This window comes from Spironucleus salmonicida, chromosome 6, assembly GCF_000497125.1.
Source record: "Spironucleus salmonicida strain ATCC 50377 chromosome 6, whole genome shotgun sequence".
Classification (NCBI taxonomy): domain Eukaryota; phylum Fornicata; order Diplomonadida; family Hexamitidae; genus Spironucleus; species Spironucleus salmonicida.
Window position 1 is genome coordinate 430,179 of NC_090601.1, and position 23,002 is coordinate 453,180.

Genomic DNA, 23,002 nt, shown 5'->3' on the forward strand with positions numbered 1-23,002 from the left:
TAATTTATGATTAGGCAATCTTTTACAAATGTATACATTCGAATTTCCTAAGATCATCATAATTTACTATTTATCAAATTATATCCTAAAATTATCTATTTCTAGATCAGTATTGAGGTTGGTATATACTATAAATATATTAAAATGTATATAGACATTTTGCATGGTTACTGGTTTTATTACATTAATACATATATTATTTTAATAATGCAGAAAAAACTTTTTCTATTCTAGCAGATATACTAAAAAATACATATAAAGATTTTTAGGTTGATAGTACTCTTTCCCAAAATAACTCATACTGAACGCGATTATCTAGTCTACACATGATAAGAAAATCTGAGAGAATAAAAATAAACTTATATTATAGATACAAAGAGATCAACAGATTCTCCACTTCATATATAATGCCAGGAAGAATTAAATGGACTTACGAACAAGAGGAACGGTTGCAACAAGCATATAAGGAATATCGAGGGAGGTGGGAGACCATACGGGAAAGATCTTTCCGCGGTCATACTGTATCTCAGCTGAAGAACAAGTATTACAAGATTGCTAGGAACGATCCATCTGATGAGGTTGTCATCCGGGAATCTCCATCACTTTCAGATATCACGCTTAATGATATCCTGGCGCTGGTGCGCCTGATAGACGAGTGAGAAATATGATTACTTACTTTACACTTGGTTTTTTATAGAATTAGATAAATGTGCATGCTGAGGGCTGACTGATAAACACCCATACGTATCACATAAATAGGGATCGGGACTAATGACTGCAGATTTTGTAGCGTATAGTGTTTCATATGCAGCTCGTGACTTTCAATGGGGTATTTTCTAGATTAAAATACACTGAGAGCAAATAATATAACCCTCCAAATACTAAATATTTATTATATAGAGTAGTAAGCTGATACAGAACAATTTTCGTGGAATAGATATTCGGCTGTTTCTGTGCAAATGTTGAACATTAGGATAATAATAGAGAAATTATATACATTTTCAAAGAAGGTAATATCTCCGCAGTTATCTGGTCCTTGACACGACTGCACGACTAGTAAGTATAATGAGGTGCAATATATTTAAGAAGTATATTCGTGTTTAAAATCTTCCATTATGTACTTCCTTCTGCTTAGTCTGACTAGAGCTTTTATCGACTAAACGCTTCAAACTTGTGTAACCATCTAAAATATGAAATTCCATCGCATAACCTTAAATAATACTTCGCTTCCCATGCAGCGGAGTTACCAGATATTAAGCCAGCTACCTAGTTAATGGGCGATTATAAGTGTGATACCGCAGCAATTTAAAGAACTGGTTGGCTGAGGATAGTTTTATATTATATATACTCACTTTCCTTCAATACAAGTCATAGACAATTCGAACGAGTCCTATTCGTAGCTATCATTGGTTTATAATATTGGAAGCTGGGCCTCCTCAATTGACTGCTTTGGTGGCAGTGCTTCGTTACTTTTGATTGCAAGTAGCTTCTATCTTAGCCTTGCCGAGTCAAGCTTCATTTGTAAGATATACGTAGAAACCACATACTGAATATTAATATATTAATATGGTCATTCAGATCATAAGTTATAAATAGGAAGGGAAATAGCTTTAGATCTATTAGGCAGTATTCGCAATGTTGGGTAAAGGTCCTGTTTTTCATTCAATGTTATAAATATATTATGGTGAGGTAGTTAATAGATTTTTTCATAAATAACTTGATCATATATTATTATGTACAGGAATGAAGCAAAACTTATTCAGTGTATACGAATGTCATATCAGAAACGATCACTGTTACTCCACCCGCGAGCAGGACCAGATGGGCTCACCCCTAAGTAAACATAATATAAGAGATGTTACCACAGATAATGTACCGGGAACACCCCTTCAGTACCGACGTCCTAGCCTTCTCAGATCTTACCAAAACCATCACCGCAGATACGAACTATATATCCACGCCGCAGTACATCCAACGTAACCTCCCAATCTCCTTCACCGGTTGGATACGGAACTACGTTCATCAGTCTGAATGATTTCCATTCCTAAATGATAACCAACTGTCTAATCGAACATCCCGAAACTCCAGTCTGCCTCAAGTGCATGCCCGGTTTCCTACCAGATCTATACCATACATCATGTGGATCTTGTAGTAGTGTTGAGAACTGTGCAATCTGTAAGCCTATCTAAGGCAAGCTTTGTGCGCGCTGCATACCAGGGTTCGTCACCAACGAGGACTCAAATACCTGTATCGCATATAGTGGTATAAACTGTCGGATAGCTAACGTACCCGATATATGCATGCAGTGCGCTGCTGGATACTTTCTTTCACACAATAACTGCGATTGCCCTCGCGGGTGTCTCGCCTGTACTATCTCTGGAAACACCAAAATCTGTCAGGAATGCCATTCTACTTATTTGCCAACGCCAGATCACGCCTGCTCGCGTGACTGTGCCAACATTCCCTACTGTGCCCAGTGCGATATTTTTACACGCCACTGCTCCGCATGCAAATAGGGCTTCGCTTTAGTAAATGGAATGTGCCTGCTCTGTGGCTCACTTTCGGTTTCAATATCGGGAGACTCCTGTGTCTCGAGCGCCTGCTAGACCATTCCCCACTGCACGCTATGCGAGGACAACCGCTGCATTGCATGCACCAGCGGTATTCCAACTTAGAACGGTCTCACGTGCGGCTCCTGTGACACCCGGGACTGCCTGTTTTGTGACGATGTGGATCCAACTATTTGTGGAAATTGTGAGTCTGGGCAAGCTGGCACGCGCGGTATTTGCGGCGCACCGTTGGTACAGAACTGCATATTGGGCGCAGATACCATCTGCTCTCAATGCGGAACTGGAAGCTAGCTGCTCGGCGGCGTGTGCGTCTGTATCAGTCGCCAAAACTGCGCAAGCTGCGACGAACACTCCAACTGTCAGAAGTGTCTCTTCGGCTTTGAGATGACGCTGATTGGATGCTAGCCTTTACAGTGTCACGCATCAAACTGCAATCTGTGCTATGCGGATGGCCGCTGCCGCATCTGCGGTCCGAAGTTCACGAACCGGGGCGGCGGCTGCCATGCAGAGCAACACACCATCACGAACACTGAATTTGTGTTCCTTGCGCTGACCGCGGTATGGGTTGCCTATATAGTGTTCCTGTCCATGAAGCACCACCGTGCCTAGCGGCAGCAGCGTGCAGAGCGGATCCAGAACCACACATTCCAGCTCAGCAACAAGCTCGCAAACACGTCATTCGGATGGGGATGAAACTGCTCACTCCGGTACCCCGCCCCTGCGGTACCGCCGCCGCTCTATCTACAGCCGGTTGTTACGCACGAACTGCGCGTTGGTGAAGTTTTCACTACGTAACAATACTAGGCGATATATTGTTAGTATTAAAATGGATGACACTTATATTTTTATTGAATCTATGCTAGTCTTACTATACTCTATATAATGTCTTTTAGCTTTCGTAAGAACAGATCATATAATATGCTAAGAAAATGATTCTATTTACATAACTTTTTTATTATTGTAAATCTAATTTAATAATAAATTATCAATAGATCAAGTTATGAAAATATAATTTATTTAAATATACTTCAATTTAAAAGCACTAAATAGTTTAGAACTGTTAGTATTGCGAGAAAATAAAAGTTACTTAATATTATATTGGATAATAAAAAATAAAAAGTCGATTTTGATATATTTGGATCTTATTATTTTACTTTTTACACACATTAATTACTATTGCTTAGTTGAGTAAAAATAAGATGAATATAGCAGATAGCTTTAATTGTTAGAAAAAATTAAACAGTTTATATACTTTATGTAATATTATAGCCTAATATAATAAACAAATAATATTTTATTTATTAATATTTAAAAGAATAAAAATACCTTTAATAGTTATTAATAATATATTCATTTCTATGTTTATTAAATAAAAATATTGCAGCTGGGAGGATTTGCCATTTAGGGAATACAAAAATAATAGTTTAAATTTTATCTATATTATTGATACAATTTATTTTTAGATATAAACATATAGTTATGGAAGAAATTAAATTGTTAATAGTAATATATAATTTTGTATGTAGGTTTATAATATATTAACTAATAAATTTTTTTATATGTGTAGACACATATTACTACTATCAAATTACTAATTGATTAATTATTAATATTATATGATCAAATAAGTCAGTTAGTTAATTTAAAATTTCAAAATGCTTGATAAATAGAGGTTTTAATATATTAACATAAGTATGTGCCTAGGAGTTAAAATTAATTAATATATATTTAATTATAAGTATTATAATATGTTGTTATACAATTAAATATCTAAAAATAATACAATAAACTAGTAACTTAATATTCGATATTCATATTCAATAGTATAAAGTGAAATAACCTTAACTAGCATTTTTACAATTATCTTATTCTACAATAAATTGATAGCTGCATATTAGAAATATAAGACATACTTTAACAAAAGGAATGAAATCATATTATTTTTAAAAATTATGCTTTAATACTATTTTAATTATTCTCGTATCAAAATATCTTATATAAAGTAATTTCACATAACTATTAATTATATGTAATAAAAAATATAATTAGCATTTATTGTAATGTTTTTAAAATTATAATATAAATATAATTTAATTATTTAGTTATTATAAAGATTTTTACAGATTGATTTATAATTAATTATAATTATTGAATGTCAATAGTTATCAATCATTGTGAAGAAAATTAATAATTATCAATATTATATACTAATAATAATATAAATTATGGCAATAGATTTGCAAATGACTGAAACTATTCCATTATTTGATGCTGAAATTGCATCAGACTACAAGTATACAGCTACTGAATTACGTGATATAGTAAAGAATCGTAATAAATCCAAATTTACTGAAACTTTTTAATCTCAGGAGTAAGTTGGTCATTCTTTACACACGACTGCTTTAGCAGGTATTTCATAAAATACAGTTTAACGTAGAATATAATTATTTGGCAGAAATCTAGTTGCTCCCCCACCATCAAAGCCATTCTGGTGGCTTTTGCTTCAACCTCTTAAGGATCTCACCATGATGATTTTGTTAGTTTCCGCTATTATCTCTATCATATTAACTACCACAGTTGCTGACCCAGCAGAACTAGAGTGGATTGATGGTGTGGCAATTTTGTTTGCTGTTGTCATAGTAACTTTGGTCACAGCTTGCAATGATTATTCAAAAGAGAAGCAATTCAGAAAGCTTAATGCGGTTAAGGATGATAAAAAAGTTAAGGTTATAAGATAAAGCCAGTAATGCGAAATTTCTATTCATGATGTTGTTGTTGGAGATATTATTTTACTTATTACTGGAGATTAGATACCTGCTGATGGACTTTTACTTACCGGATCGGAGATCAGAGTCGACGAGTCAGGTATGACTGGAGAATCTAATGAAATTAAGAAAACTCCTACTGGTGATTGCTTTATGATAGGTAGTAGCCTTATTACTTCAGGATCAGGCAGAATGGTTATTACAGGTGTTGGTGAAAACTCTATTTATGGAGATATTCTACTTACTCTTTAAGAAGAAGATACTCAAACTCCTCTTTAAGAAAAATTAGATATTTTAGCAAAACTTATCGGCTATATTGGAATGGGCTCTGCTGGTTTGACTTTTCTTACTTTAGCTATCAAATTTTTCACTTCACATGATTCAGAATTTTTGACAGTTCCTAAAAACTATATTGTATTTGTTGACTATTTAATTTTAGCAATTACTATTATTGTTGTTGCTGTTCCTGAAGGTTTACCCCTTGCAGTTACAATTTCACTTGCTTATTCTATGAAATAAATGATTGTAGATTAGTGCTTAGTACGTAAATTAGAGGCATGTGAAACTATGGGTGGTGTTTCTAATATATGCTCGGATAAAACTGGAACACTTACACTTAATTAAATGAGAGTAGTGAGAGCTAAATTTGGCAAATAAGAGTTAAGTAAAGGTGATGAGGACTTTGGAAAAACTGTTCAGAAGACTATTTCTTAAGAAGCATTAAATGCTTATTGTTTGGCTTCATCTATTAATTCTACTGCTGTTATCTAGAAAGAGACCCATGCTAAAATGAAATCTAAAGAAACCACGGAAAAACTTGTCGTAGTTGGAAATAAAACAGAAGGTGCTCTTATTTTGCTTACGTAAGAAATGGGTGTTAATTATTAAAATATTCGTGATGCTCTTGTTAAAAACGAAGATGCAGAGGGTGCTGTTGCTTATAAAGTTGATTTCTCATCTGAAAGGAAGAGAATGACATATGTTATTAAAAATGATGATTTAGCTAGTAAGTCTTCGTTAAATTTCGGTTAAACTAACTTAACTGCATTAACTAAAGGGGCGCCTGACATGCTTTTCCCATTAGTTAAAAATTATATTTCTGAGAATGGCTCAATTTAATAATTCACTGATGAAGTAAAGTAAAGTTATATAGAAACCATGAAGGTATACGCTCATGCTGCTTTAAGAACATTTGTTCTTGCTTATAGAACTTTAGATTCTTCTTTTGACTTTTCTTTGCCTCAAAATGTTACTGAAGAGGAATATAAAATTTAATAAGATAAATTAAACAACAAAATTGAATCTGATTTAACTTTAATATGTCTGGTTGGTATTGAAGATCCTCTTCGTGACGGCGTTAAAGATGCTGTTGCTAGGTGTCATGGTGCTGGAATTACCGTTCGAATGGTAACAGGTGATAACAGGGATACTGCAGTTGCTATTTCTAAAAATGCTAATATTTTACCATCTGATTACGTTGATTCTGAAGATTCTAAATTCGTTATTGAAGGTCCAAAATTTAGAGAGTTAACTGATGCTCAAGTTGATTAGTTACTACCTACTTTAGTTTGTATGGCTCGTTCATCTCCTAAAGATAAATATAGACTTGTTACTCGTTTAAGAAGCAAACGTGAGATTGTTGCAGCTACTGGTGACGGTAGTAATGACGCTCCTCAACTTAAGGCAGCTGATGTTGGTTTAGCGATGGGTATTGCTGGTACTGAGGTTGCTAAAGAGGCTTCTGACATTATAATTATGGACGATAACTTCTGCTCTATTGTGCGTGCTGTAGAATGGGGTAGAACTGTTATGTCGAATGTTCGTAAATTTGTTTAGTTCCAACTTTCAGTTAATGTAGTTGCTTTGGTCATTGCATTTTTAGGTGCAGCTGTTTTAGATGAATCTCCACTTTCTTCAATTTAACTTCTTTATGTTAACCTAATCATGGATTCTCTTGGTTCATTAGCACTTGCTACGGAATTTCCAGCATCCAACGTTCTTGAAGCTGACCCCGTTTCACGATCTGCGTCATTGTTGGCTCCTGGCATGATCAGAAATGTTTTACTAGTTTCTACTTATCAAATTATTGTTATGTTACTTTTCTTGTTCCCTACTCCTGGTAATGCAATAACTTTTGTACCTTAATCTATTATTGATGGTGTTGAATATGGTCTTCCTGGTTATTTAGAATTAGCTCAGATCTATCGTTATACTGCTATTTATAACTTCTTTATATTTGTTCAAATCTTTAACGAATTTAATTCGCGCAGAATTAATAATGAGTTAAATATATTTGCAGGCCTTAAAAAATCGCCAATGTTTTTAATTGTTATCGTTTTTACTATTGTTGTTTAAGTCATGATAATGCTTGTTCCTGGAATGCGTGATATATTTGGTGTTTTTACTTGCGGTAAACATGCAATGAAATAATGCGTTTAATCTGATGTTACTGGAATATCATTAGCTACTTGGGCTATTTCTTTGGGATGTGCTGCTTGTATATTTATTATTCATTTTATTGGAAGGAAATTTATTAAGCTAGATCTTGAATTTAAAGTTTCTGAAAAGAAAATCCTGAAAGACTTGTAAAACGATGAAAAGAGAAGAATTAAGGCTGAAATAAAAGAGTAAGAGAAAGAATAAAAATTAAAGGCTAAAAACTAAGAGTGATAATGTTTTTCATTAGATGTATTCATTCTGTAAGAGAGAATTAATATAAAATATTTTTTAAAACTTTTAATTGAACAAAGATACAATGTAGCTATTCTAGAAAAATGGTTATTTGTAAGCTCACACATATAATATAATTATACGTGTATACTACCAAATAAAAGTAAAATTCAAAAAAAGATGAAGATAATCGTAGTTATCTAAAAAATTTGATACTCAATAGATCTTAGTTAGTAATTATTTAATAAAAGGAAATCTTAAGGCAAGAAATTATAATCAGTTTGAAAATACATCTCGAGCTATATCGTTCTCCAGCGCTGTCTAGCCAGTTCATTCCCACCGCCAAGGCTTCCGCGTGGGCCCATAGTATGCGCAACCGCTCCCAGAGCTTGCGCACACGCCCTGGACGGCAACGGGGTCTGGGTACTTCCGCGGTCTCGGGCCAAAGCGAAATGCCGTGTATTATATATGTAACTTAACATTGTACTTTTCAAAATTAAACCGCCGTTCTGACCACTATTAAACCCAAAGCGGCGATACCCGTTCCCTCCAAATGCAGTCCGAGTATGCCGGCTCGGCCACCCTGGACCGCCTCCAGAAGCAGGCGCGCGAGCAGAAGCTGCAGGCTGCCAAGGAGAGCGAGACCTCCCACCGGCAGGCGGTGACGCCGCAGCGCCAGGCCAAGGCCCATCCGGCGCCGAACGCCTACCTGCCCAAGAAGGCGCCCCTGCCCCAGGTCCGGATCAACCAGGCCCCGCGGCCCAAGTCGGTCTTCGACGTCGCCGATAACCACGTCCCGGGCCCCAACCGCTACGACGCCTCCCTGCCGCGGCTGCAGCGCGCCACGAAGTTCCCGAACGCCGACCGCTTCCGCCTGGCCGAGGTGGAGGGGCGGCCCGCGGAGACAGCGAGCACACCAAGCTGCATGTGCAGCCGGCCCTGCAGGATCAACGGCTCCGAGCGCCGGCGGCCCGTGAAGGTGACCTACCTGGCGAGCAAGGTGGCGCCGAACACGTACCACATAAAGTGGAAGGGCTGGAAGTGAGGAAGTCGTCACTGAATCTCGAGGCGCACGGCGTTGAAGATGTCCAGGATCATCCCCGTGTCCAGCTCGGTCTGCTGCGACCCGAGCAGCGCCCACATCAGCCCCTCCAGCTCGCCCCGCGTGAGGTCGATGCCGACGCTCTGGGCCAGCTCCGCGAGCCGGGCGGTGGTGATGCGCGGCCGGCCCTCGTCGTTGGAGTTCTGCAGCAGCTCGCGCACGTTGTTGTAGTCCTTGTTCGAGAGCAGCACCGAGAACTCCTGGCAGAAGGCGAAGAAGTCCAGGAAGTCCATCTCCTCGTTCGGCCGCGACGTGATCGTGTTGAGCATCAGGTGCGGCGGCGGGAAGGCCCGGAAGAAGCGCGCGAAGATGTTCCGGACCTCCAGCGCGTCCAGGAAGCCGTTGCGGGAGGTGTCCACGAGCTCGAAGAGCCGGACGTACGTGTTGATGGAGGCCTGCATTTTGCGGACTCTTATATACCCAGGGTACAACTGCCCGAAATGGACCCCGACGCCGCCCGCCGCTACCTCGCCAGCTACCCCTTCCTGGGGCTGCTGCTGCTCGACGCCTACCCGGCGGAGTACCCCGCCGTCATGGCCGCCTTCGACGCGGAGGCCCAGCTTTTCCTCGAGCGCCTGACCCCGGGGCAGGTGTCCCAGCTGCTATTCGGGGAGCACGAGGGCGCCGTGCCAGCGCAGCTCCAGCGCTTCATGGACGACTCGGTCCTCCCGCGGCGGACTGCGCTCCCCAGGCACCCCGACCCCAAGGGCGCGCAGGTCGCCAGCATGGTGGCCGTCGTCCGCGAGCTGCTCCCCGCCGGCGCCTCCGTGCTCGACGCGGGGTGCGGGGTCGGCAAGCTGAGCCAGGCGCTGGACGGGCTGGGGTGCTACTCGGTCCTGGGCGTGGACCGGGACGCGGCCCTGGTGGCGAGGGCGAGCGCGCTGGGCCTGCAGCACGCCTCCTTCGCGGTACGGGCGCTCGGGCCAGCGGGCCTCCCGGCGACCACCGCCCTCATCGCGCTGCACGGCTGCGGGGACTTCGGGGCCGACGTGCTGGACGGCGTGGAGAGCGCGCTGGTGCTCCAGGTGCCCTGCTGCTACCAGTCCATGCGCCACTTCCCCCGCAGCAGGGCGCTCGGCGGGCTCAGCTTCGAGGACCAGGCGCACCGGCGGGCCTTCCTGAACCTCGCGTGCGGGAGCTTCGGCATGGACGTGGGGCGGATCCTCGCCAAGCGCCTGCGCCGCGCCGCCATGCAGCCGCTGGTGGACTACTTCCGCGACCGCCACGGCCTGCAGCCCGGCCAGGCCATCTGCAAGCGGAGCCGGCGCGACGAGATCGGGACCTACCTGGCGGAGCAGGTGGGCGCGCTGAAGCGGAAGGCCGGGTGCGCGCGCCCCGCCGAGGCCATCGTGCGGGACGTCTACGGCGACTTCGGGGCGTTCTTCCGGCAGTTCTGCGCGGACAACCGCCAGCGGTACCTGGTGCAGATCTTCCTCAGCGGGGTGTGCGCCCGCACGGTGGAGCTCATCGCGATCACGGACCGGGCTGCACGGCTTCAGGAGCGCGGGTACCGGGTGCACACGCGGGAGCTGTGCGCGGAGGAGGTGACGCCGCGCAACGTGCTGCTGGTGGGCGAGCGGGAGTGAGCGGGGTATCGCAGTGGGGGAAAGAATCAGTCGGGGCAGCTGGCGTCGTCCGAGTCGTGCTCCTCGTCGGCCGCGTTCTGCGTGAGGAGGCAGCCAGGGGCCTCGGGGGCCGGGAGCCCGCGCATGAAGTCGTCCACATCGCCCGGGACGAACTCCTCCTCCTGCGGCAGGGCCTGGTTGATGGGCAGCTCCACCTCCTGCGGGGCGCCCAGCAGCACCGCCTGGAGCACCTGCTCCTCGGTCTGCCTCGCCTCGTCCTTCTGGTCGTCGTAGTGCATGCTGGGAACCGCCTCCGCCTCCCCGCTGCTCTCGACCTCCTCCAGCTCAGGGGCGTCCGAGACCTCCTCGATCTCCATGATCTGCACGCCGACCCTGCCCTCGAAGAACTCGCGGCTCACGACCTGCACCTCGTTGTCAGCCCAGATGCGGCCTCTGCCCACACCGCACACGGCGCTGACGCGGCTCACCTTCTCCACGGCGTCGATCTCACCGGTGTCCTTAAAATGTATAATAATGTTTCATACCAAAGTTTTTAATTTAAATGTTAACATAGATTTCATTATTAACTAGCGTATTTAATAAGATAAATACATTATCATATTTTATCTAGATATAATTGTAGATTTATCTTTAGTAAACGACGCACTTATCAAGCAAAAAATGAGTGAATGAAATGTCACTACAGTACTTTAACATCATTTTATATTAGCCATGATATGATTTATTAAGATGCGCTGCTAGCATGAATTAGCTTGCGGATAAACGGCTGCGCAACGCAAATTACAACTATTTTAATGGCAAACTCTGCATGACAGAGCAGCTTCTTTTCGTTGATAATGTTAAGATTCTGTTTTATTGCACCTACTAAATTTTCGTAATTACCTAGAACTGGAAACTTAGTGAACTGCTGTACTAGCCGTTACGCGTTTCGAGTCGGGAAGATAACTCCTGATATCTAATTATGGAATAACGTATCGAGGGTGGAATATAGTGTCTAATACGATTCTATCGTCGAATTCACTAGCATAGACCGTATCTTTAGATCTGGGACGAAATGAAAATCCACTGCTCGATTCTAACGCTGCTATTGTGCAAGCGCAATATAGTTTGAAAGTCTGATAAAGTCTATATGTGCGAAGGGTTGAACAGATAATAAAAGGATGTCGGGATTCTGTGTAGTTGTAGTGCCAGTTAGAGTTAGTTCGATGATCGACTCCATATCCATTTTGGATAACCACAATATAATATTAAATATCATAGTTTCATTAAAATTCGTATATTGCAGGATCACCAGGGGTTGTTTATCTATCTACTAGAGTTGCATGTTACATTTAACAGTTATCATATATTGTTATAATATATTTCTGAATTCAGCCCACTGTGCTTTCTATCTTGTGTTATATTAGCGAATATTTAAACCAAATCAATGCAGCCTAATGGATACACTGTTAACATCTAGGTATGGGAGCGTAATTTTCTGGTTGCGTCTCAATTGTAGGAACATAAATTACTACTATTTCTTAATCTAGTAACCATGCAATAGCCAGAAAAACGTCATTCGTGGGTATTGTCATAGAATGCCCTTCCATTTTGGGCTATACAGAGCTGGGCTACGCTCTGTTATTTCGTATGATATAAACTTGGCCTTCCGCCGTTCACTTCTGCAGATCCGGATGTCTGCTGGCTGGTATTGGTCTTTGAGTGCCAAGAACTCCGGCTACTCTTTGATCTTGCACATCTGGAACCTATCAGATTAACATATCTTGGGGGTCTTGCCAATAGATGGTAGCGAGAGGTTCGTGTACTAGCCTGGCCCTGGTGTAGTGATTTATTTATCCTCCTTACTTCTGTCATACGCATTGATGTGTTTGCCATTCTATGTGTGATGACGAATATGGTAGGTGTTAGGTGCTGGACTGTCAAAGTTAAGCTGCGACAGGAATGAGTATGACCGGTCGTCAGGTTGCACACGTGAGGTAAGGTGTGGAGGGAGGGGCTTTTTCTTGACTTCCGGCTTCTGAGGACGGATAAGCTCCGCTATCTCCAGGAGCCCCTTTGCCTGAGCTAGGAGTCCAGGAATCTCCTTCCGCTTGATCACTGTTTCCAGCTGCATTTTTGGCAGGATATGGAATTCATATATAGAGTGTGGGAAAATTCTTCATAGAAACGGAGTGCGTTCAATGACCTGGATCACCCGTCCTATCCTGGTAATAACGTTATCTCACATGCTGGTACTGGTCTCGCTCTCCCGGATCTCACTGCTACTGACCTTACGGCCGTTCTCCTCCACTACACCGCATATGTGCACCACCATCTCCACTAACCCCTTCTACCGTCTTAGCCGATTCAGCACCTTTGCACCGTCCTCGGTTTCCTTGCTCACAACGAGCTAACACTCTTCAAGCTCTAGCACTGGCCCCACAGGGTCGTTCAGTTCCACCACAGAAATATCTCCTGTTAATGGGCCCAGCCCATCCAGGAATTCCTACACGTTCTGGCACCGTGCCTCGAAGGGCTGGATAAACTTCGACAGCGACTTCTTCTACACGTATGCTTGTGACATCACTCCAACGATGATCCTATCACCGCGTTATGCTACCTCTGCTACCTTCCTTAGTAGGGCATGGTGACCTACGTGGAGACGGTCGAAAGTCCCGGCGGCGCAGATTGTTGGCATTTCGAGAGAACTAAAACTATATATAATAATCCAAATCAGTCAGTAAGTTACAGGTTGGGTGCGAGTCTTGCCTCTGAAGCCCCTTGTACTAGGCTGGTACTTTCTGAACAGGTGCTACACATCGTAGTCGAAGCTGACGGCTGCCCGCCTGCTGTACGGGGAGTCCATCAGGACATAGGGCGTGTAGGTTTCCTCCATCTGGATTCCACGAAACACGTCGTACCTGAATGCATCGTCTATGTTTTTGGGTGTCTTTGGATCCTATAGCATCTTGAGCTTGGCCGAGCGTGAGAGCATCATTTTTAATTTGGGAGAGGTAGAGATATATCAGATACGTATGCACAAAATAACATGATTCCTGAAAGAAAACTGTCCGTTGTTTATAATTATACAGCTTCTGTATGTCCAGTTTTTCCTTACCTGTTTCGAATAAACAAAACTGGTACTCAATCAGCAGCCTCTCCAACATATCTAGGTGGTTGCGGAGGTATAAAATTTTGGGAACGACCCTTTATATATCCTGGCCGTACACCTCACTCCCAAAATGCAGAATCCGCTCATCGTCGAGGCCCATGCACAGCTGGGGACAGGAAGCTTCCAGGATGCAGTGAAGCTGGCGCTAAATGCCCTCCAGTACCCAGGGATCACCAGGGACGAGGAGTTCGCGCTCTATCTCATCATCATCGAGGCCTACACGGCCGCTCGGGAGTACGCGCTCGCGGAGGCCAACGTGCTGCAGGTTCAGCAGGTCCTCCCAACACATTCCGGGTTGCGGAAGCAGTTCTACCTCGACGCGGCCAGGGTGTTCGTGGCCCTCGACAAGCCGCTGCAGGCTTTGCAGTTCCTCGACGACTACCAGTTCGACGGGCTCCCCATGGAATCCGTGTTCTACTCGCTAAGCGCGGCGGCCCAGCTCAGGCTGCGGAACTACCCCGATGCGGCCGTGTCCCTGCAGAAGTGCGACTCGGTGGAGGCGCAGGCGCAGCTCTTCGCCGTCCAAAACGACGTACCCGGACTCGAGGGCGCGGCCGAGGTGCTGCTGCAGAACGACCCCAACTTCACCGGCCTGACGCAGATCTGCGCCAACCTCGCGGTGATGTCCGGCGAGTCGCAGAAGGCACTCTACTACGGCCAGAAGTGCCGGGAGTTCGCCGACATCTGGGGAAACTTCGACGGCGCCGAGCTCCAGCGCCAGGTCCAGTTCGTGGTAGAGGGCGAGTGCGCTGGCCCGGTGGAGGGCATTGTGGGGGCATTCGTGCTGGTCAGCCGCCGTGAGTACCTCCAGGCCCTGGAGCACATCCAGACCCTGCGGGGTGGCAGCACCCATGAGAAAGCGCTGCTGGCCCTGTCCGCCCTCTGCTCTGCCGGGCTGGGGGATGCGCCGGCGATCATGACGAAGCTGGACAAGGTCGGGACGCAGACTTCCTTTGCCATGCACGTGACCGGAGTCTGCTTCCGCCTGCTCGGGAACTACGGCCGCGCCAAGCGGTGCTTCGCCGACGCCCTTAAGACGGTGCCTCCCCGGAGCCTCTTCCGCGCCGAGGTGCTGACGAGCCTGGGGGAGGTGAAGTGGGTCACCGACGACCTCCAGGGCGCGGTGCGGGACCTGGTGGCCGCGAAGGCGCTCGTGCTCGCCAACTGCGGCAGGGGTGGGTTCTACGGCCGGGTGTGCGCGCTGCTGGGCCAGATATACGACGTGCTCTACGTCCAGAGCGGCAACAAGGTGATCCGGGGCGAGGCCGTGCTGGTCGTGGAGGACGCCATCACGGGGCTGGAGGAGCGTGGCCTCGCGGAGGGGGCGGTGTGCAGGGAGCTGCGCGAGCTGCGGGGCAGAATACGCGCCAGGAGGTGAGAATTGGTTAGGTCACTCGGGGTTGAACAGCTGTTTGAACATGACCGCCACGTCGAAGAACTCCACGTCGTCCATGAAGTCCTTGATGTCCTGGCTGGGACCGCCGACGATCCTGCCGACCACGAGCTGCGTGAGCCTCTTTTCGAGCTCTGGCATGTTCTTACCGTGGTGCTTGATGAGGCACCTGAAGCTGTCGTCCACGCCCATATCGGTGATCCTGTCCTGCCCAGGGTGCCGAGAGATGTAGTCAGTCACGTCAAAGACCACGCCGCCCATCACTATGTGCTGCCTGCCGTTCTGGTTGAGGTCGGCCGCTGTCATATCCTTGATGCTCATTCCGTTTGTATACTTAGCGAGGAGTTATCGAAGATAATATTGCGGTTTATCGTTACGCGAAGGTACCGGAATCTAAACTGGACGCCAAGAAGGGCTCGCCGTTCTAGGAGTATTGGGTAGCATGCGGGATGGATCTGCCGGTGCGGGGCGGGGTGTCAGGGTCGGGCGGTTTCATGGGGCGCGTCCCGTTTACTTTTGTGGTAAAACTTACTATGAACGTTGGCAGTATAAAAGATAACGATTTTACAGATCACGGATACACTATTTAACTCGATACATGATAAGATATTGCGAGCACTATTGAAAACTCATCTTAATGATGTTAAATCTCAGAACATGAATCAACTTGTTTATCATAATAAATAATTTATTGTATACATATTTACGAAGAATATTAATATTTTATTAGTAATATTATATAATATTAGAATTAGGTATTTCCCCAATAGTATGAATTACCGCAATCGTGCTTCAGACGAATTCTTTGTTAAAAAGTAATATTTAGCTTCATCATATTAAAAAGATCCACTTGCAGCAGGAATTATTTCTGAAGGTATCTAGCATACCCATAATTATAATTGTAATTCACGAAAAACATAAATATAATCTCATTTATCTTATAACCCAGTAAAGCCTTTACCTTATAAGAATCTTCACCCTAATTACTAAAAATAATTTTCTGATACATAGATCGATAAAGGACCTTAATAATAGCCATTGCTTTAACCGAGAAGGCCTTTTATTGTAGCAGACAATATAAACATCCAATTTGATGATCAGAGTACAAAAACATAAAAAAGTTTATTATAATAGCGAATTTCAAATTATATAAAACCTGAACACCATGTTACTGATTAGTCCATGCAATTAAAAAATAGTCTACGCACAGATTTCTATAATCCATCAATTCGTTCGCATGATGTATTTTCAATGCCTTAGGTAGATAATAGAGCAAATTATTAAAGAACCTATTATCAGATTGATGATAAGATAATAGATTAGACTAGATTTGATTAAAGCAAAATAATGCTGAATAATGCTGAAAAGTATTTTGACTGATTCATATTCATAATTTACCAGCTAAATTTCTTTATTTCTTATATATATTAAATTTTATATTAGTTTACTCCAACAGATTTAATTTTAAAAACAAATTCTTTTATTATTGGTTATTATTCTAAAGCTAATTTATGAACTATGAATTAATGCTATAAATTTATGAATTAAAATATCAATTGTAAAGTAGTTTAAAATATTAATGCATATAACTAGATGTGCGTATACATTATCTATACACAAATTTACAGTAAGTTAAAATAACGTAATATTACAAAAAAATAACTTAAAAAAATATCTGATATTTTAAGTATTAATTTTGGCTCATTATATTAAAACAAATTAATATCTCAAAAATATACTCCAGTATATTAAATTATAGTCCTAAATTAATTTTTAATATAAATAATCTCCCGTTGGAACTTGAACCAAAAATTATTAATTAGACTATAAAACTTAATACTGAACGAAAGAAAATAAATCACAATAACTTTTCAAGCTCTTCTTCTGTAATATACCCTTTCTTAAATTTTTGCAAAAGGTCGTATTCTGCACTAAACTTCTAATTGTTGAATACTTTAGTTGGTTTTTAAAGAGGCTCAATTTTCTTAGTTGGAGCCTGCACTACCTTAACTTCTTCTTTGATCTACTTTTCTACTTTTTCTTCTCTTTATATTTTTCTTTCCTATCTTAATTTTTCTTTAGATGAGTCTAAATAGTTTATAGAATTTATGTCAACATCGCTACCTTTAAACCAAATAAATCCACTTTTTAATTCCTTCATACTCGGTAGCTTTAACAGTCCCATAGACATTGCTAGTTACCCCAAATCTACTTTTTTGAAGTCGAAAATGTACTTCATTTCATATTCTTAATAAGCTCTCACCATGGCAATAAACGCTTCTTAAGCTAAGTCAAAAATTCCTCTATCTTCACACTGCATTTCACGTAAGATTTTACTAGATGGGAGCTCGAATATCTCCATTTTTTGTTTATTAAACTCAGCCTCCTCTGCTTCTAAAACACTAATTTTTTCTTCCAATTCCTTGATTTAAGCGTTTAGAATTAAAATACTTTTTCCGACACCCTTTTGGGTCTCGATTTCCAAACTTTTTCTCTGCTTTTTGAGTTCTTTTTTGTAAAATTATATCTTCTTTGAGTCGCTAAAATTGCGTTATATTTGCTCCATTTCTTCCTCTTTTTTCATGAAAATTCCACGATTTTGAAGCATTTCCAACAGATCAATCTCATCATTATCGACCAAAATCAAGCATTTTCCGTCCCGTGTATTGCGCCCCGCGCGGCCTGCCCGGTGAACCAGCGTTTCCAGACGCTACGGAGGGTCGAATTGAAGCACAAAACTTACCGATTCGACGTCCAGGCCGCGTGCCGCTATATCAGTTGTTATCAAAATCGCGAAATCGGTCGACTGCATGAAACGGTTCAAGTTTTTGACTTAAACTTGGCTGTGCTGCTTACCGTTCAAATTGAAGATTTTTTCCGTTTTCAGTGTCTTTTTGAGGAATTCTGCGATGAAACGGCTCCCCGCGCACGTAAGCGTGAAAATAAGAAGTTTCCCTGCAGTTTTGTCGAATTTTCGGATGAAATCGACGAGAAATTCGTACTTTTGCGCGATTGGAACGATCGAGTATGAGATTTGGAGCGAGTTCGGTTTCAAGAACTCGTTCGTATCCGTCGTCAGTTTGACGATTTTGCCGAGCATTTTGATGCCCTCGACCGTCGCGCTCGACATAACGAGTTTGGCCTTTTTCTGCGTGTGCAAGAACTTGCGGCAGTCCTCCATTTGCACCAGACGGTCCGCTTCGTCGAGTACCAGAAAGTCGAGTTTTTTGAAAAGTTCCTCCTCGAAAAGGGCCTTTCCGGGCGTCGCTACGACGAAAAATGCGGTGTTTTGGTGCGACTCGCCGCCAATGAAAGAGGAAATCGGCAGGTCAAAAAGTGTGATAATTTCGAAAATCTAGCGCGCGAGGACGCGCGTGGGCGCTAGAAATAATACTTTCGGGGTGGTCGATAGAGCAAAATCGGTGTTTTCGTTGTAATAGTAGGAAAGAATGGGAAGGACATACGCGAGTGTTTTGCCTGAGCCAGTTTCAGCTTAAAAAATTAGCGGAAATTCGTTATGGAAATTCGGGATAATTTAGGCCTGTATCGGTTTTGGCTAGGTGAATGCAAATTTTTCAGTAAACTGGGCTAATAATTTTGGGTTTAAATTGAGATCTGAAAATGATGACATTTAGGAAAGAGAGACGGAGTGATATATTAATAATATTGTATTATAAATTTTAAGATAGTAAAATGTGTGAATAAGCTGGTTAATTATTAACATGCAATATGACTTAAAGTATTTATCATATTGATTAAGAGCTTTAGAAAAACACTGAAAAATATAAATATAGATATTTATTATTAGGTTTTTTTTTTAATATTCTTCCATTATGTTATATTTTTAGAAGTAATTGGTTAGATAGAGAAAAAAGTATGAATTTGTTAATTCTTTTAGGGTGCTAGGTTGTTTTATAAATTTCTAGAACTATAATCCATTTGGTAAACTTTCCAAAAACTTTTAGTGGTCGATTTTATCTTACTTGTAGTGGATCATTATCATGGATTATATAAATTGTATTATTACATTGCTGCAGCAGAGATGAATAGTCTATTAAAATATTAAGATTTGTTACAATTTATATGTATATGTACACATTGGCATACATTTTCCGAATTTTCTAAGACTTTTTATTTAATTGACATTAACTGTGAAATATTATTATATATATTATTTTTAATTTACTTATTATAAATAGTTTAAACTAATTGTCATGCTGTATAAATTCTGTCTATACGGTAAAACATATTAATAGATAATAATATTTAATTATAACATTTTGTTAGTTATTTGTTTAAATATTTTTTTATCATTTTAAGTATAATAATAAATCTATTTTTAATTGAAAAAGTACAAATTTTCATTCTATAAATGCAGGAATTAAAAGATATTAAATTGTAGCATGCATAGCTTAAAAATAACCTAAAAGAATTTCATTTAATTAAAATGAAGAATATGTTTCTCTGTAAACGTGCATATGGAGAGCTTGTGGTTGAAATTTAGGAAAAACATTAAAGTAATTATGAATTGCGAGAATCACTTAGTTAATTAATGAAAGAAATATCATAATTTACTGACAATATTGATGATAGCTAACTGCAATAACTAGAAATTGTATTTGAATAAATCCCTCTCCTTACTAATGAATAACTTATATGACCGTTTTTCTTATTAAATATATATAATCTAAATCAATCTTCTTCATCTTCTTGCTCTAGGTAAACATCCGGCAGTAAAAATGTTTTTATTGATAGAGTAGATGGCTGAGCTGTTGTAGATGTCGGCATTAAATTACAATTTGAACACTCAAATGATTGTCTAGATATGGATAGTCTATTTTAGATAATATCATTTACCTCTCCTCTTTAAAAAATTTCAATTTCTTCCATTGACTAACGTATACTATAAGTTCTTACTGGTGCAATTTCAATAGATTATCTAACTTAATGAACTTATTCATTATCAGAAGATTCATCAGGAATAACATGCATTGAGTCATCTTAATGTGAGACACAATTTCCCATTTCTGTAAAAAGGAGTGGGTCAATATTTGATTATAATATATATCAAAATATATCTTTGCATTTTTGGTTTATCAAATTATCTTAAATAATTTTAAATATAATAAATTAATTATATGTCACTCATCATTATAATAATATTTAGTACATAAAAGTATTATTATTATTATTATTATTATTATTATAAAAGAAAGAAATTTAATATAATATGTATATATAACTGGTAAATTGGTAAAATTTATTCTTTCCCTAAAATGTCGAATGAATATGATATGACTCCTAAGCGTCTACGTGAAATTTGTAAAGAGCGTGGACATTATCAAACTCCTCATTTAAATGATATATTGTATTTCCATTATAAAGGGTTCAGAAAAATTTAAAATTTAGAGCCATATTATGGATGCAAATCACTTTGGCTTGAAGGTAATGGTGTTGTTAAAATTGAAGGTTTAGATACACTTGTAAATTTATCATGCTTATATCTTTAAGAAAATCTAATTCAAAAAATAGAGAATCTTGAGTAACTTTCACTTCGCTAAATTAACTTGTCAAATAATTCAATTTAAGTAGTAGAAAACATTTCGCAGTTAACAAATTTAGAATCTTTATATCTTTGCTCAAACAGGATTACTCATTCTACTTCTCTTCGTGGTCTTATTGGATTAGACAATCTATCTGTTCTTGATTTATCGAAAAATTAGATTGATGATGAGGAATTTTTATCAGTATTAGAGTAACTTCCATCACTAAGGGTACTTACTTTTAGTGGGAATCCTATTTCAAAAACTATGAGAATGTATAGAAAACGTATTATCCATGCATGTCAATAGCTTACCTACTTAGATGATCGTCCAGTATTCAATGATGAAAGACGTGCGACCGCAGCCTTCTTTTCTGGTGGTGCTGAAGCTGAAATAGACGAGAGAAGGCTTATTCTTGCAGAAAAAAGGGCGGAAGAGCGGGCCTAATTCGCTGGAATGTAAGCATTCCTAAGCGGTAAGACTCGTGAAGAATCAATAGTATTAAGTGAAAAAGCTAGATAGAAGGTAATCTAACATTTTAAGGACACCGGTGAGATCGACGCCGTGGAGAAGGTGAGCCGCGTCAGCGCCGTGTGCGGTGTGGGCAGAGGCCGCATCTGGGCTGACAACGAGGTGCAGGTCGTGAGCCGCGAGTTCTTCGAGGGCAGGGTCGGCGTGCAGATCATGGAGATCGAGGAGGTCTCGGACGCCCCTGAGCTGGAGGAGGTCGAGAGCAGCGGGGAGGCGGAGGCGGTTCCCAGCATGCACTACGACGACCAGAAGGACGAGGCGAGGCAGACCGAGGAGCAGGTGCTCCAGGCGGTGCTGCTGGGCGCCCCGCAGGAGGTGGAGCTGCCCATCAACCAGGCCCTGCCGCAGGAGGAGGAGTTCGTCCCGGGCGATGTGGACGACTTCATGCGCGGGCTCCCGGCCCCCGAGGCCCCTGGCTGCCTCCTCACGCAGAACGCGGCCGACGAGGAGCACGACTCGGACGACGCCAGCTGCCCCGACTGATTCTTTCCCCCACTGCGATACCCCGCTCACTCCCGCTCGCCCACCAGCAGCACGTTGCGCGGCGTCACCTCCTCCGCGCACAGCTCCCGCGTGTGCACCCGGTACCCGCGCTCCTGAAGCCGTGCAGCCCGGTCCGTGATCGCGATGAGCTCCACCGTGCGGGCGCACACCCCGCTGAGGAAGATCTGCACCAGGTACCGCTGGCGGTTGTCCGCGCAGAACTGCCGGAAGAACGCCCCGAAGTCGCCGTAGACGTCCCGCACGATGGCCTCGGCGGGGCGCGCGCACCCGGCCTTCCGCTTCAGCGCGCCCACCTGCTCCGCCAGGTAGGTCCCGATCTCGTCGCGCCGGCTCCGCTTGCAGATGGCCTGGCCGGGCTGCAGGCCGTGGCGGTCGCGGAAGTAGTCCACCAGCGGCTGCATGGCGGCGCGGCGCAGGCGCTTGGCGAGGATCCGCCCCACGTCCATGCCGAAGCTCCCGCACGCGAGGTTCAGGAAGGCCCGCCGGTGCGCCTGGTCCTCGAAGCTGAGCCCGCCGAGCGCCCTGCTGCGGGGGAAGTGGCGCATGGACTGGTAGCAGCAGGGCACCTGGAGCACCAGCGCGCTCTCCACGCCGTCCAGCACGTCGGCCCCGAAGTCCCCGCAGCCGTGCAGCGCGATGAGGGCGGTGGTCGCCGGGAGGCCCGCTGGCCCGAGCGCCCGTACCGCGAAGGAGGCGTGCTGCAGGCCCAGCGCGCTCGCCCTCGCCACCAGGGCCGCGTCCCGGTCCACGCCCAGGACCGAGTAGCACCCCAGCCCGTCCAGCGCCTGGCTCAGCTTGCCGACCCCGCACCCCGCGTCGAGCACGGAGGCGCCGGCGGGGAGCAGCTCGCGGACGACGGCCACCATGCTGGCGACCTGCGCGCCCTTGGGGTCGGGGTGCCTGGGGAGCGCAGTCCGCCGCGGGAGGACCGAGTCGTCCATGAAGCGCTGGAGCTGCGCTGGCACGGCGCCCTCGTGCTCCCCGAAGAGCAGCTGGGACACCTGCCCCGGGGTCAGGCGCTCGAGGAAAAGCTGGGCCTCCGCGTCGAAGGCGGCCATGACGGCGGGGTACTCCGCCGGGTAGGCGTCGAGCAGCAGCAGCCCCAGGAAGGGGTAGCTGGCGAGGTAGCGGCGGGCGGCGTCGGGGTCCATTTCGGGCAGTTGTACCCTGGGTATATAAGAGTCCGC

The 23,002-nt window shown here is 43.4% G+C and overlaps 20 protein-coding genes across 20 annotated transcripts; 9 read left to right on the plus strand and 11 right to left on the minus strand. All coding sequences in view use genetic code 6, as the record gives it.

The window, feature by feature from the left end:
* Positions 1–407: 407 nt before the first annotated feature.
* Positions 408–659, plus strand: SS50377_25834 (Myb-like DNA-binding domain-containing protein; the record flags this gene model as incomplete). The annotated part of the gene is made up of 1 exon (XM_067909661.1): positions 408–659. One exon carries the CDS (start codon positions 408–410, stop codon positions 657–659), a length of 252 nt encoding a protein of 83 aa, XP_067762417.1.
* A 689-nt stretch (positions 660–1,348) lies between these two features.
* SS50377_25835 (uncharacterized protein) lies at positions 1,349–1,519 on the minus strand (the record flags this gene model as incomplete). Its single annotated transcript, XM_067909662.1, has 1 exon — positions 1,349–1,519. One exon carries the CDS (start codon positions 1,517–1,519, stop codon positions 1,349–1,351), a length of 171 nt encoding a protein of 56 aa, XP_067762418.1.
* A 253-nt stretch (positions 1,520–1,772) lies between these two features.
* SS50377_25836 (Cysteine-rich membrane protein 2) lies at positions 1,773–3,263 on the plus strand (the record flags this gene model as incomplete). Its single annotated transcript, XM_067909663.1, has 1 exon — positions 1,773–3,263. One exon carries the CDS (start codon positions 1,773–1,775, stop codon positions 3,261–3,263), a length of 1,491 nt encoding a protein of 496 aa, XP_067762419.1.
* A 1,550-nt stretch (positions 3,264–4,813) lies between these two features.
* SS50377_25837 (Calcium-transporting ATPase) lies at positions 4,814–8,005 on the plus strand (the record flags this gene model as incomplete). The annotated part of the gene is made up of 1 exon (XM_067909664.1): positions 4,814–8,005. The coding sequence occupies one exon, from the start codon at positions 4,814–4,816 to the stop codon at positions 8,003–8,005; it is 3,192 nt and encodes a 1,063-aa protein (XP_067762420.1).
* A 553-nt stretch (positions 8,006–8,558) lies between these two features.
* SS50377_25838 (uncharacterized protein) lies at positions 8,559–9,050 on the plus strand (the record flags this gene model as incomplete). Its single annotated transcript, XM_067909665.1, has 1 exon — positions 8,559–9,050. One exon carries the CDS (start codon positions 8,559–8,561, stop codon positions 9,048–9,050), a length of 492 nt encoding a protein of 163 aa, XP_067762421.1.
* Positions 9,051–9,058: 8 nt separating this feature from the next.
* SS50377_25839 (uncharacterized protein) lies at positions 9,059–9,508 on the minus strand (the record flags this gene model as incomplete). Its single annotated transcript, XM_067909666.1, has 1 exon — positions 9,059–9,508. One exon carries the CDS (start codon positions 9,506–9,508, stop codon positions 9,059–9,061), a length of 450 nt encoding a protein of 149 aa, XP_067762422.1.
* A 39-nt stretch (positions 9,509–9,547) lies between these two features.
* On the plus strand, positions 9,548–10,693 carry SS50377_25840 (Methyltransferase domain-containing protein; the record flags this gene model as incomplete). The annotated part of the gene is made up of 1 exon (XM_067909667.1): positions 9,548–10,693. One exon carries the CDS (start codon positions 9,548–9,550, stop codon positions 10,691–10,693), a length of 1,146 nt encoding a protein of 381 aa, XP_067762423.1.
* A 26-nt stretch (positions 10,694–10,719) lies between these two features.
* SS50377_25841 (uncharacterized protein) lies at positions 10,720–11,049 on the minus strand (the record flags this gene model as incomplete). Its single annotated transcript, XM_067909668.1, has 1 exon — positions 10,720–11,049. The coding sequence occupies one exon, from the start codon at positions 11,047–11,049 to the stop codon at positions 10,720–10,722; it is 330 nt and encodes a 109-aa protein (XP_067762424.1).
* A 320-nt stretch (positions 11,050–11,369) lies between these two features.
* SS50377_25842 (uncharacterized protein) lies at positions 11,370–11,918 on the minus strand (the record flags this gene model as incomplete). Its single annotated transcript, XM_067909669.1, has 1 exon — positions 11,370–11,918. The coding sequence occupies one exon, from the start codon at positions 11,916–11,918 to the stop codon at positions 11,370–11,372; it is 549 nt and encodes a 182-aa protein (XP_067762425.1).
* Positions 11,919–12,263: 345 nt separating this feature from the next.
* SS50377_25843 (uncharacterized protein) lies at positions 12,264–12,806 on the minus strand (the record flags this gene model as incomplete). The annotated part of the gene is made up of 1 exon (XM_067909670.1): positions 12,264–12,806. The coding sequence occupies one exon, from the start codon at positions 12,804–12,806 to the stop codon at positions 12,264–12,266; it is 543 nt and encodes a 180-aa protein (XP_067762426.1).
* A 108-nt stretch (positions 12,807–12,914) lies between these two features.
* On the minus strand, positions 12,915–13,370 carry SS50377_25844 (Phosphopantetheine adenylyltransferase; the record flags this gene model as incomplete). Its single annotated transcript, XM_067909671.1, has 1 exon — positions 12,915–13,370. The coding sequence occupies one exon, from the start codon at positions 13,368–13,370 to the stop codon at positions 12,915–12,917; it is 456 nt and encodes a 151-aa protein (XP_067762427.1).
* Positions 13,371–13,409: 39 nt separating this feature from the next.
* SS50377_25845 (uncharacterized protein) lies at positions 13,410–13,670 on the minus strand (the record flags this gene model as incomplete). The annotated part of the gene is made up of 1 exon (XM_067909672.1): positions 13,410–13,670. The coding sequence occupies one exon, from the start codon at positions 13,668–13,670 to the stop codon at positions 13,410–13,412; it is 261 nt and encodes an 86-aa protein (XP_067762428.1).
* A 244-nt stretch (positions 13,671–13,914) lies between these two features.
* On the plus strand, positions 13,915–15,222 carry SS50377_25846 (uncharacterized protein; the record flags this gene model as incomplete). The annotated part of the gene is made up of 1 exon (XM_067909673.1): positions 13,915–15,222. One exon carries the CDS (start codon positions 13,915–13,917, stop codon positions 15,220–15,222), a length of 1,308 nt encoding a protein of 435 aa, XP_067762429.1.
* Positions 15,223–15,234: 12 nt separating this feature from the next.
* Positions 15,235–15,558, minus strand: SS50377_25847 (Cytochrome b5-like Heme/Steroid binding domain-containing protein; the record flags this gene model as incomplete). Its single annotated transcript, XM_067909674.1, has 1 exon — positions 15,235–15,558. One exon carries the CDS (start codon positions 15,556–15,558, stop codon positions 15,235–15,237), a length of 324 nt encoding a protein of 107 aa, XP_067762430.1.
* Positions 15,559–16,008: 450 nt separating this feature from the next.
* On the plus strand, positions 16,009–16,617 carry SS50377_25848 (uncharacterized protein; the record flags this gene model as incomplete). The annotated part of the gene is made up of 1 exon (XM_067909675.1): positions 16,009–16,617. One exon carries the CDS (start codon positions 16,009–16,011, stop codon positions 16,615–16,617), a length of 609 nt encoding a protein of 202 aa, XP_067762431.1.
* A 478-nt stretch (positions 16,618–17,095) lies between these two features.
* SS50377_25849 (RNA helicase) lies at positions 17,096–18,868 on the minus strand (the record flags this gene model as incomplete). Its single annotated transcript, XM_067909676.1, has 1 exon — positions 17,096–18,868. The coding sequence occupies one exon, from the start codon at positions 18,866–18,868 to the stop codon at positions 17,096–17,098; it is 1,773 nt and encodes a 590-aa protein (XP_067762432.1).
* Positions 18,869–19,609: 741 nt separating this feature from the next.
* SS50377_25850 (uncharacterized protein) lies at positions 19,610–19,897 on the plus strand (the record flags this gene model as incomplete). The annotated part of the gene is made up of 1 exon (XM_067909677.1): positions 19,610–19,897. The coding sequence occupies one exon, from the start codon at positions 19,610–19,612 to the stop codon at positions 19,895–19,897; it is 288 nt and encodes a 95-aa protein (XP_067762433.1).
* A 32-nt stretch (positions 19,898–19,929) lies between these two features.
* Positions 19,930–20,262, minus strand: SS50377_25851 (uncharacterized protein; the record flags this gene model as incomplete). The annotated part of the gene is made up of 1 exon (XM_067909678.1): positions 19,930–20,262. The coding sequence occupies one exon, from the start codon at positions 20,260–20,262 to the stop codon at positions 19,930–19,932; it is 333 nt and encodes a 110-aa protein (XP_067762434.1).
* Positions 20,263–20,513: 251 nt separating this feature from the next.
* Positions 20,514–21,794, plus strand: SS50377_25852 (Leucine-rich repeat protein; the record flags this gene model as incomplete). The annotated part of the gene is made up of 1 exon (XM_067909679.1): positions 20,514–21,794. One exon carries the CDS (start codon positions 20,514–20,516, stop codon positions 21,792–21,794), a length of 1,281 nt encoding a protein of 426 aa, XP_067762435.1.
* A 26-nt stretch (positions 21,795–21,820) lies between these two features.
* On the minus strand, positions 21,821–22,966 carry SS50377_25853 (Methyltransferase domain-containing protein; the record flags this gene model as incomplete). The annotated part of the gene is made up of 1 exon (XM_067909680.1): positions 21,821–22,966. The coding sequence occupies one exon, from the start codon at positions 22,964–22,966 to the stop codon at positions 21,821–21,823; it is 1,146 nt and encodes a 381-aa protein (XP_067762436.1).
* Between the last annotated feature and the right edge of the window lie 36 nt (positions 22,967–23,002).